Consider the following 11,646-nt stretch of genomic DNA (forward strand, 5'->3'; position numbering starts at 1 on the left):
GCACTAGGCTGAGAGGCTCACTCAGGTAAAAAAAACTACACAGGGCACAAGTGGGCAGGGAAGGCTTCGCCAAGGAGGAGAGACTGGGCTGGCTCTGAGAGCCTGAGAATGAGTTTGTCAAGTGGCTGGTGGCTGTGGTGATGGAGACAGCCGGGTGGGCAGATGCAAGCAAAACCAGGAGATGGCCAGCCTGGCTCAAGGCCACCATGCAGGAGGTGCTTCCCAGGAGGCAGAGGCTCCCGGGCCACAGGCTCCCAGGCAGGGCAAGGGCAACCTGATGGGAGAGCAGAGGCTCTGGCCCTGGTGGAGGTTCTAAGGAGGTAGAAGGGCTGCCATCTCGGGGATCCTCCTGGATCCCTGCTTCTGACTTGGGTCGGCAAATTCACACCCGCCCTAGTTTTGCCCGCCAGCTTTGGGTCGGTTCCTCCGATTGGGAGGGAGGGGGCGCTCGGCCTCCAGACTTGCTGGCAGCCGCGGGCCTGCGGTCCCGGCCGAGCTCCACGGTGGCAGGGCTGGCCCAAGAGGCTGGCGGTGGGAGGCGGGGGCAGGAGGCCACGCTCCGCCTCCGACGTCCCCGATTCCCCAATATCCTAGGAAAGCCAGGATGACCTCCCATCGTGCTTCTGCCTTGAGTCTAGCCCGTTGCGAGGGAACGGGCACGGCTCCGTGTCCTGTGGGCATTGTCATGCGGCCCCAGACCCGGGTGGGGGCGTGAAAAAGGCCAGAGGAGCGCACTGCACTTGGGGCCCTGGACGGGTCTGAAAGTCAGGTTTCCACTGACAGTGGCTCTTGTCGGGTGGCCTGAGAACGGTGACCCTAGAACCATCTTCATCGGGTTGTGTGAAGAGCGTAGCGCAGTTGCCTTGCTGGGCCTCCCACCCAGCCCGTGTGATACAGGTGTTACTGTCCCTTCACAGAAGAGGAGGTAGGGGCTAGGAAAGGTGAGGACTCTATCCAAGGTCACTCTTGCAAAGCTGGCAGTTGCTGAGCCTGAGTGGAACCCGGGTCTGAGTGAAGCCAAAGTTTGTCAGCTGGCGAAAGTGGGTATTGCCGGGGAGTGGGGGTGAGGTACTGTAGACCCTGCCAGCCCCGCAAGCCCGGAGGCTCAGTGGCCTCCGGGCCGCGCGCCTGGGATACCGCACAATCGGGGAGTTCCTCCTGGCCCAGCAGAGGCAGCTGCTGGCCAGGCCTCCAGCGGCTACTGCCTTCCCGCCCTCCAGCCCGCAGGGCCCACTCCTGGGCCAGTGCGACGGCGGCCCGGGGCGCTGGGTGAGGGCACTGCAGCCCGGGAGCGGCAGCCGCTGGCGGAGCCTGCCTCTAGCGTCCCAGGCCGCGCCGCACCACCCTCGCCTCGCCAGGCTCGGCCGCGAGGGAGCGCCCCGGGAGGGCCGGGGGCGGCCACAGCGGCGGGAGTCGCCTCTGCCGGCTGGGGAGGGCGGCGGCTGGGACAGGCGCAGGGCCTGCGCGGCCGCGGGGAGGGGGCGGTGGGCCGGGAGGAGCGCCCGGATCCAGCGCCCGGAGCCCGTCGGTGCCGCCGGCCGCCCAGCTGGGCAAGGGTCCGGGGCGCCCACGTGGTGGGAAAGTTTCGAGGTAGCAAAAGTAGCCCGGCATTGCGGGGGGTGGGAGGGGAGGGGAGGGGAGGGGAGGGGAGAGGGCCGGCTCGCCCCTCCTTCTCGCGAAGGCAGAAAGGAAAAAAGCGGTGGGAAGCGGGGGTGAGCGCGGGGAGCGAGCAGCCCCAACCTGCACAGATTCCGCCTTCCCCTCCTCCCCCCACCCCGGGAAGCCCGAGCGGGGAGGCACGGACCGTCTCCTCTCGCACGGGCAGGACGACACCCTCCCTCCCCCCCTTTTTTCTGCCAACGTCTATCTCAACGCGCGCGCACATACGGAGATTGTGCGGCTTTTTTCCCCCCTTGGGAGAAAAAACGGGGAGAGTAAAAGAAGAGAGGGCAAAGAGAAGAACTCCTCCTCGGCGAGCTCCGCACTCCGTACCGCGGCTCGGCGCGGGGACGCCGCCGCCGCCCGCCCGCTCTCTCCCGGCCCTGCGGCGGGTGCCAGTGCGAGCGCGAGCGAGGGCAGCGCACCCGGGGAAGCTGCGAGACTTTTCGGCGCTCAAGCCGACCTCGCTGCCGCCGCGGCAGGCAGAAGAGACAGGGGCGAGAAGGGCCCTGCCTCCCCCTCGCCTTCCTCGCCCGGAGCCCCGCGCCCGGCCGGGCCGCGCAGGCAGGCAGAGGGAAGGAAGGAGACTGCGAGGAGGCGGGCGGAGCAGAGGCCCCGGCGAAGCGCGCTGCGGCCGCCCGCCCGTGGATGCGGCGCCCAGGGAGCCTGGAGACAACTTTGCCGTGTGACGCGCCGGGAGGACTGCAGGGCCCGCGGCCGAGGGCTCGGCGCCGCCTGTGAGCGGGCCCGCGCGGCCGGCTCTCCCGGGCACCGCGCTTGCTCCGCGCCACTGCCCGCCGGCCCGCGGCGAGGACGACCTGCCCGTCTCCGCCGCCGGCAGCCCTTCCCGGCGCGAGGCAGTGAGGGCGAGGCGCTCAGGTGCGAGCGCGGGGCCCCGCCGCAGCGCCCGCCGCAGCGCCGCGCCAAGCCGCGCCCGGCTCCGCTCCGGGGGGCTCCAGCGCCTTCGCTTCCGTCTCGGCCAAGTTGCTTGGACCCGCTCTTTCGCCACCTTCCCCGGCCGCCGGCAGAACCGCCGCTACCACTGCCGCTGCTTTCGCTTCACCCGAGCCGGGGCTGCGGGGCCCCCGACGCGGAGAGGATGGGGAGAAGGCTGCAGATGCCGAGGCGCCCCGAGACGCCCGTGCAGCAGTGACCCGCGACCTCCGCCCCGTCCGGCGCGCCCCTCGGGCCCCCGGGGCCCTCGGCGCCCCTTCCCCGCCGCGCGGGAACCCCCGCGGCCCGGCCGGCCCCCTCCCCCTGTGAGCCGGCGGCGGCCCTCCCGGCGGGCGAGCGGGCGGAGGCCCGGGCGGGGGCGGGGCGGGGCGGCGCGCCCGGAGCCCGGAGCCCGGAGCCCGGCCCTGCGCTCGGCTCGGCTCGGCTCGCCTCGCGGCGGGCGCCCTCGTCGCCAGCGGCGCACCATGGACGGGCTGCCCGGTCGGGCGCTGGGGGCCGCCTGCCTTCTGCTGCTGGCGGCCGGCTGGCTGGGGCCTGAGGCCTGGGGCTCACCCACGCCCCCGCCGTCGCCTGCCGCGCCGCCGCCACCCCCGCCACCGGGAGCTCCGGGCGGCTCGCAGGACACCTGTACGTCGTGCGGCGGCTTCCGGCGGCCGGAGGAGCTCGGCCGAGTGGACGGCGACTTCCTGGAGGCGGTGAAGCGGCACATCTTGAGCCGCCTGCAGATGCGGGGCCGGCCCAACATCACGCACGCCGTGCCCAAGGCCGCCATGGTCACGGCCCTGCGCAAACTGCACGCGGGCAAGGTGCGCGAGGACGGCCGCGTGGAGATCCCGCACCTCGACGGCCACGCCAGCCCGGGCGCCGACGGCCAGGAGCGCGTTTCCGAAATCATCAGCTTCGCCGAGACAGGTGGGTCCGGTCCTCCGGCTGTCTGCCGCGGTCCCCGCTCGCTCCCGCTTTCCCTCTCCTTGCCAGCTCCGGCTGCTGCCGCCGCCGCCGCCGCCGCAGCCCGCGCGCCCTGGGGGCAGCCCGGACTCCCGGCAGGGCTCCTTCGGCCGTGGCCCTGCGCGCTCCGCCCAGGTTGCAGTCCTCTTCCCCCAGGCCGCAGACCCCCTTCCTGGTGCCTCAACCCCCCGCCGCCGAGCGCCTGGCCCTCCACCCCTGCTCTCCGGAATCGGGCCCCAGCGCCTCTGGGCGCGCGTCCCCCTCCCGGCAGATGCGCGCGGCCCTGGCTCTGCGGGCACTTGGTTGGTGATTGCTTAATGTTTTTGTTTCCCACGATCGGAGTGTAGGCTTAGCAGTGTGGATGGAGATGTGTGTGCTTGTTGATATACGTGGGCCGGAGGAGAGAGTGTGTGTGTCTGTGTGTGTGTCTGTGTGTGTGTGTGTGTGTGCCTGCGTGAGAGGCCCCTGGGGCCGCTTCCATCACCGGCGGCGTGGGCTTGCCAGGATTGCTGAAGCCTCGCTGGGGAGAGCTAGGCAACCTCTCTTCCGATTGTGTGGGCACTGGAATCGGGCGGAAGACAGGCTTCTCAACAGGTCCATCATTTACACAGAGAAAGCCGTGGCTCGGGGACAGCCCCGTGCCTTTCGGCTTGCCTGGCAGCTGCAGCAGACCCCTCGCCCGAGAGGCACAGAGTCGTAGTTAACAAAGGGTATGGCTCCTTTCTGGAATCCACCCCCCCCCCCCACTCGGCCCCAGATTGCAAATCTCTAACACTGTCTAAATATAAAAATCAGGGAGAGAAAAATCTTTCGGAACTTTAAAAGAAGAAGAAAAATGTGCCCGCGCCAAAATGCTGCAAGTGCTTTCGACTCCGCTGTCCTTTTCAGGACTTGAATGAGCCAGGCTGGCTTTTGTGCCTGGAGCTCGGCCCCATTTGTGCCGAGGGGACTGCGGAGAAGGTCGCAGAGGGGGAAGCCCCTGTGCAGTCAGGGCGGGGGCAAGCGGGGAGCCTGGGTGGGGGGAGCGGTTGTGCCCCTGGCTGCAAATGCCCCCCACCCCCCCAGGCAGCAGGCAGCCTGGGGATGAAAAGGGATGAAAAGTTTTGCATGGCCGGGTGTGGAGAAAAGCAGAGACAATCGGGGCTGGTTTGTGCTTAGAAAGAAATGCATTGCCGTTTTAGCTGTCCACTAAAGTGAGTCAGGGAAAGCTCGCCATGCAATTAGAGGGCTCGGATTAAAAGGTGCTTTGGGGCCCAGAGTTAGAAATGTGATTCTGGAAGGTCGAGGAGGCCTTTTGGTCCCGGTGGCACAAAATGACAGCGGGGGCTGTTATATTTCTGGTCCGTTTCACGGAGCCAGCTCTTTGACTTATAAATAACAGATTCAGGTCACAGGCAGCTCGTCCAAGACCAGCTTTTAAGGCTGCAGTTTCCCCCATTTCAAAGTCAGATGTCAGTGTTATTAGAGGAGCCAGGCGAGGCCTGAGGTGTAGGGGCTTGGGAGGGGCATGGTAGGAGGTTTGATAAAACCAGCCCTGACCACAGAATTTCGTTATTTGTTCTTCCTGAAAAAAAAAAAAAAGGAAAGAAAAACGTAGATTGTTAGAGGGAGTAGGATGAGAGGGGAGTCATCTCTTGATTGGCACAGCCTCCTTCTTGTTGAGCTGAATTATTGAGAAAATTAACAAGCCAGTTCCCCTACTCCTTGAAGATTTTGAACGTGCCATTAACGGGGAGCCAGAGTCTTGTCAAAGGATTGGACCTCAAGTTTTAAGGCTGAATGCCCTGTCCCTTGAAACTACTCGGAAATAAGGGCTAGGCTCTGCAGCCTGCAAAGCATGCGTTCCTATGTCAGAAACCTGAGCAGAGCCTGCTTGTTTGCAGTGGAGGTTCCACTGGGGGTTGGATCAGATCATACTTAGGTAAACACTGGAAAGAGGCGGTAGGTGGCTCAGCTTGATTTTGCAATGCGCTAAGTTAACCAAAAAAAAAAAAAAAAAAAGAAAAAAGAAAAAGCCCCACTAAAACCACCCACCCCAAAATCCTGCCTGCGATCCTGGTTTTGTTTTTCAGATTTCACAGATACCCATAACAACTTGTTAAGATCTTGGCCCCCTGACAAGTTCTTCTGTTGTGCTTTGAGGCCTGACAGCCTGTCTCCAGGGAGCCCTGGCCTGGGAGAGGTGAGGCAGGATTTTATAGGCCCGGACCCTCCAGCCCTAACCTGGTCTGGGTTTCTCAATGGGAAATGATTTACTCTGCCTCTCCCAGGTTACAGTCAGAGGCCCTGGCCCCAAGAACGGTATTTCTGGTCAATAACGTTTTCCAGCTGTGTGGCGAGTTGCATTCCAGCATCCTGCAGCAGAGAGTGCGTTTCCCCCATTGCCTCGTGTTCCCCTTGAATTAACTTGGCTCGCTCTTCCCCTTTTCCGCAGATGGCCTCGCCTCCTCCCGGGTCCGCCTATACTTCTTCATCTCCAATGAAGGCAACCAGAACCTGTTTGTGGTCCAGGCCAGCTTATGGCTTTACCTGAAACTCCTGCCCTACGTCCTGGAGAAGGGCAGCCGGCGGAAGGTGCGGGTCAAAGTGTACTTCCAGGAGCAGGGCCACGGTGACAGGTGGAACATGGTGGAGAAGAGGGTGGACCTCAAGCGCAGCGGCTGGCATACCTTCCCACTCACGGAGGCCATCCAGGCCTTGTTTGAGCGGGGCGAGCGGCGGCTCAACCTAGACGTGCAGTGTGACAGCTGCCAGGAGCTGGCCGTGGTGCCGGTGTTCGTGGACCCAGGCGAAGAGTCGCACCGGCCCTTCGTGGTGGTGCAGGCTCGGCTGGGTGACAGCAGGCACCGCATTCGCAAGCGAGGCCTGGAGTGCGATGGCCGGACCAACCTCTGTTGCAGGCAACAGTTCTTCATTGACTTCCGCCTCATCGGCTGGAATGACTGGATCATCGCACCCACCGGCTACTACGGGAACTACTGTGAGGGCAGCTGCCCAGCCTACCTGGCAGGGGTCCCCGGCTCCGCCTCCTCCTTCCACACAGCTGTGGTGAACCAGTACCGCATGCGGGGCCTGAACCCCGGCACGGTGAACTCCTGCTGCATCCCCACCAAGCTGAGTACCATGTCCATGCTGTACTTTGATGACGAGTACAACATCGTCAAGCGGGATGTGCCCAACATGATTGTGGAGGAGTGCGGCTGCGCCTGACAGTGCAAGGCAGGGGCACGGTGATGGGGCACGGAGGACAGTCCCTGGTGGGCTTCTTCCAGTCCCCGCGGGAACGGGGGTACACGGTGGGTTGAGCACAGTCATTCTGTTGGGCTGTGGAGATAGTGCCAGGGTGCGGCCTGAGATATTTTTCTACAACTTCATAGAGCAACCAGTCAAAACCAGAGCAAGAACCCTCAACTGACATGAAATACTTTAAAATGCACACGTAGCCACGCACAGCCAGACGCATCCTGCCACCCACACAGCAGCCTCCGGGATACCAGCAAATGGATGCGGTGACAAATGGCAGCTTAGCTACAAATGCCTGTCAGTCGGAGAGAATGGGGTGAGCAGCCACCATTCCCACCAGCTGGCCCGGCCACTCTGAATTGCGCCTTCCGAGCACACATAAAAGCACAAAGACAGAGACACAGAGAGAGAGAGCGAGCCACGGAGAGGAAAAGCAGATGCAGGGGTGGGGAGTGCAGCCAGGCGGAGGCTGCGTGTGTCCCGTGGCTTTTACCAGGCCTGCTCTGCCTGGCTTGGTGTCTGCTGCTTCCCCAGCCTGGGATCCTTCGTGCTTCAAGGCCCGGGGAGCCTGTCCTTCCATGCCCTTGTCGAGGGAAGGAGACCCAGAGAGGACACAACCCGTCAGAGACCTGGGAGCAGGGACAGTGATCGTTTGACTGTTTGTCGCTTGGGCCTCTGACATGACTTATGTGTGTGTTTGTTTTTGGGGTGGGGAGGGAGGGAGAGAAGAGGGGGCTAAATTTGATGCTTTAACTGATCTCCAACAGTCAACAGGTCATCCTTGCCAGTTGTATAACTGAAAAAGGACTTTTCTACCAGGTATGACCTTTTGAGTGAAAATCTGAATTGTTCTAAATGGAAAGAAAAAAAGTTGCAATCTGTGCCCTTCACTGGGGACATTCCTCTAGGACTGGTTTGGGGAGGGGTGGGAATGACCCTTATCCTAGGCAAGGGGGTGAGACCACAGGAGGAAATGATGGGAAGGAGGCACTCTTGAACTGCTGAAGGTGAGGGGTGTCCCCTCAGCGGAGGCCAAGGGAGGGGAGCAGCCTAGTTGGTCTTGGAGAGATGGGGAAGGCTTTCAGCTAATTTGCAGAAGTTGCCCATGTGGGCCCCAGCCATCAGGGCCCGCCATGGACGTGGCCCCTGCCCACTCACCTGCCCGCCCGCCCGCCCGCCCGCATAGCACTTGCAGACCTGCCTGAACGCACATGACATAGCACTTGCCGATCTGCGTGTGTCCAGAAGTGGCCCTTGGCCGAGCACCGAACTCGCTCGCCCACTAGATGTCCAAGTGCCACGTGAACTATGCAATTTAAAGGGTTGACCCACACTAGACGAAACTGGACTCGTACGACTCTTTTTATATTTTTTATACTTGAAATGAAATCCTTTGCTTCTTTTTTAAGCGAATGATTGCTTTTAATGTTTGCACTGATTTAGTTGCATGATTAGTCAGAAACTGCCATTTGAAAAAAGAAGTTATTTTTATAGCAGCAAAAAAAAAAAAAAAAAAAAATGAATACAGTTAAATGTATTATACATAATTTTGGAACCAAAGAGGCCAACAGATCAGTTTTAATTTTATTAGACGGTGAGGCCATCTGAGATGAGGCAGACGTTTTGAACAGTCCCTTGAGTGGCCTGCCAATGTTTCAGGGTATGAATGGATTTTGTTTATTCGGTTTGATGTGTCTTTTCCATCCTTACGCACCCAGAAGGTAGAGTAAAAATGACTATGGTAGAATGCAGGTGTGTATCCTTAAATCCCATCTTTATGTTTATTTAATAAAGCTCCCCTTAGGTTCTGTTTCATAATAATTTAAAACCAAACAATTTTCCCATAGACTTGCTGTTAAAGTATTTTACGTTTGTGTACAGTTTAAGAAAATAAAAGATTGAGTGCCATGGGCCTCCTGCCTTGAGTGATGTCTGGGGCAGGGAGGCCTGGGCTGGAGGTGGGCAGCTGGGAGGAAGGCCAGTCCAGGTGTCCAGGTTGGATGCCAGCAGCCTCCACGGCCTGCTTCTGGCATCTCTGCGTCCTTGCCATGAAATGTATGTCGGACAGAGATACCAGGAAAAATGGCAGAAGATCAAAATGAAGGACAATTAGCAAATTCATGAATTACACATTTAAAATGTTTACCCTTCTAGTCCCAAGATCGCTTATGTTTCACCAAGGCCACATCCATTACCATTTGAAGGTGCTGGATAAGCCCCCATTGAAGATGGAAATATAAAACCCTGAAGGTTGAAGTCCAGCTAACCTCTGCTCACCTCTATTTAGAGGTGACTGGGGTCCAGAAGAGGCTTGGTACCTTGGGATAGAAGGGTAAGCAGAGTCAGGCCGTGAGTGTGTGAATGAACCCGTCCTGAGGGGTTTTCCCAGTGGAGAGTGGTAGTAGGGGCGGTGCAGTAATAATGGCCCACCACGCAGGTATCACTGGGATACTTGCCGAGTCCTGCTGTTACCATGCAGCATCGCGTCTTTGTGGAAAATGGCTTTGTCTGCGTTTTCCAGAGTTTGAAAATCTGAGGCTTAGAGAGTTCAGAGCCTGCCTGAGGTCACACAGCCCGGACAGGGACCCTGGGTGTTTGAGCCCACCCGTTTCCTTGGAGGACTGCAGCCTTGTGCCCTTGCCTCCATCTGAGGCCCTGCAGGGGTGCTGGGGCTCTACCCTGGGGTTCAGGTAGCATATGGTCTTCTCAGACAATCTCAGGACATTCGAGCACATGGCACTTTAGACATATCTAACCTCATCAAAGTAGTGGGAAACTGAGGGAGGCCCAGACAGCTAGAGGGGCATAGCTCAATCGGCACAGCCAGCTGGTGGCAAGAGGCAGCCTTCTAGCCTTTTCTTTTTCTATTCTTTGCCCAACCAAGGGAGCTACTGCCCTGCCAGGCTTTCAGCCGGAGGGGAAGACTGGTCATCTGTGAAGTTGTGAGACAATATTACTGTAATTCATAGGGAAAAAGAAGAAAGTGTCATAAAGACAGGTCTGGCCTGTGCCTTTCAAGCAGTGAGTCATGACGTCTCTGCCCTCTGCTCTGCCGGGGGGCTGGGCCTAGCTGCTGGTGGCACTAGGCCCTCGGCCCAGCCCCGCCTTCCCCCTGCCCCGGGACTTTTTACAGGTAGTGGCCAGGAGATGCAATGTGAGTCACTGAGGTGCTTCTGCTGTTTGGACGTTGAGCACCTACCAAAGCCCTTCTGGGCTGAGCATCACAGGATGGCCCCGTGAGTCTCGAAGTAGCCCCAGGAAGAGCCTGGGGACCCCAGGGGCACAAGGCTTTGGGGCTGGCTGACCTGGTCCCTGAGTGACTGCTGCCCTATGGGGTCTGGCCCCTGGGGGCACTGGTGGGCAGCAGTTCCTGTTGCTGAGAGAGGCAGTGAGGACAGGCACTGGTCCCTTGTCCCAGCTGGGCGTCCCCACTCCAGCAGGGCTCTGCAGCCTCCTGTGCTGCTGTGGTCACCACTCCCCTTGCCCTGCTTCCCCCCACTGGATGCTCCAGCCTCTCTCGTCTGCTCCTCTTATTTCCCCAGTGGCCTGGCCCAAGGGCTCTGCATTTCTCTGAAAATGTCCCTGGAGCCCAGCTCTGCCCCCAGGTCCAGTGCCTCTGGCTGGACTCCCTGCTGCTGGACTTCAAGGTCCCCAGCCCTCCTTTCCTCCAGCCCTCCCTGCCTCTTCTGGCTTCCAGGCTGCTGGCTTCTCATACTCATCCCCAGCCCAACCTGGGACCAGTGGGACAGGAAGGGCCTGCCTGAGCCAGAAGGCTGCCATCCCCACCCACCTCAAATGTCTCCCCCACCCATCTACCACCATGCCTGGGATCCCACCATGCGGGGGTCACCCTGACCTTCAAACTTGCCTCAAGCCTTCAGTGACTCAGTGGAGCCCATGGTCTGGGCTGGGGCGCTGGGGTCAGGACAGCACCTGTACCTACCTCACCTCTGCTCCGGCTGTTTCCCAGACAGACAGCTAAAGGACTCAGTATGCAGAGACTCCAGGCGTATGCTCGGTCTATATTTTCTCTCTCAGCCCCCCCTCCCAGGGTCTGGCTTAGAGTAGGGCACACAGAGGGTGCCCTGTGGCGCAGCCCAGGCTTGGGGTCAGCATTTAGGAGAGGCTACTAGATGTCTGAGCTTTATACCTGTTACCTGTGACATGGTGTGATACTATTGCCTTGGGCTGTACTACAGCTGCAGGCCATGGTGTCCCTGCAGCCTCTTGCACTGTGGCCGGGCTCCTGACTCACCTGGAGCTCAGGCCAGCCCAGCATCACGCCTGCCCAGGCCCGCTGCAAGGCCGGGTGGGAACTACCACTGCAGATGCCCCAGGGACTGGTAGGCCATCACAACTTGGAGAATCCTGCAGCTGCCTAGAGCTCCCTTGAGGACCAACAGCAAGGATAGGAATGGGGGCAGGAGGTCACAGGTGGCCACCAAGCCATGAAAACTGCTGAGGGCTTAAGAAAGTGTGGCTTTGCAGGCAAGAAGTAGAAACCAAACACCGTTCTGTGGGGAGAGGCCCTGGGAGCGCCCCCAGCCCTGTTTCTAGGCTTTCAATGGGAGCAAGTGACAAGTTATGGGGTGGGCTTTGAAATATCTGCTGATGGTGGTTGGCTGTAGATGAGGCATGGGGTGTGAGCATGGCGGCTGTGGGGGCTCTGTGTCGTGTGGGGACTGTGGGCGGACAGTCACACGTGTGTGAGACTGTGCGTGTGTGAGGTGGGCATTGCTGCTCATGGGCGTGGCCAGGGTATCGTGGGTGGGCGAGGGTTGGTGATGCACTGTTTTGTGATTGTAGGTGTTACTGTGTATGCTGAGCCGTGTGGGGCTTGAG

The 11,646-nt window shown here is 60.3% G+C and overlaps 1 protein-coding gene across 1 annotated transcript; it reads left to right on the forward strand.

Moving 5' to 3' along the window:
- Window positions 1–2,670: 2,670 nt before the first annotated feature.
- Window positions 2,671–8,717, forward strand: INHBB (inhibin subunit beta B). The gene is made up of 2 exons (XM_030916924.1): window positions 2,671–3,525; window positions 5,996–8,717. Exons 1-2 carry the CDS (start codon window positions 3,078–3,080, stop codon window positions 6,769–6,771), a joined length of 1,224 nt encoding a protein of 407 aa, XP_030772784.1. The 5' UTR covers window positions 2,671–3,077; the 3' UTR covers window positions 6,772–8,717.
- Window positions 8,718–11,646: the final 2,929 nt, after the last annotated feature.

The sequence above is a fragment of the Rhinopithecus roxellana genome, chromosome 14 (assembly GCF_007565055.1).
Source record: "Rhinopithecus roxellana isolate Shanxi Qingling chromosome 14, ASM756505v1, whole genome shotgun sequence".
Taxonomy (NCBI): domain Eukaryota; kingdom Metazoa; phylum Chordata; class Mammalia; order Primates; family Cercopithecidae; genus Rhinopithecus; species Rhinopithecus roxellana.

What these genes read in the sequence shown, in the direction of transcription:
- INHBB (XM_030916924.1), top strand. Translation starts at nt 3,078, where the DNA reads ATGGACGGGCTGCCCGGTCGGGCGCTGGGGGCCGCCTGCCTTCTGCTG. An exon ending in CATCAGCTTCGCCGAGACAG is followed by an intron (nt 3,526 to 5,995) that starts GTGGGTCCGGTC and finishes CCTTTTCCGCAG; the next exon opens with ATGGCCTCGCCTCCTCCCGG.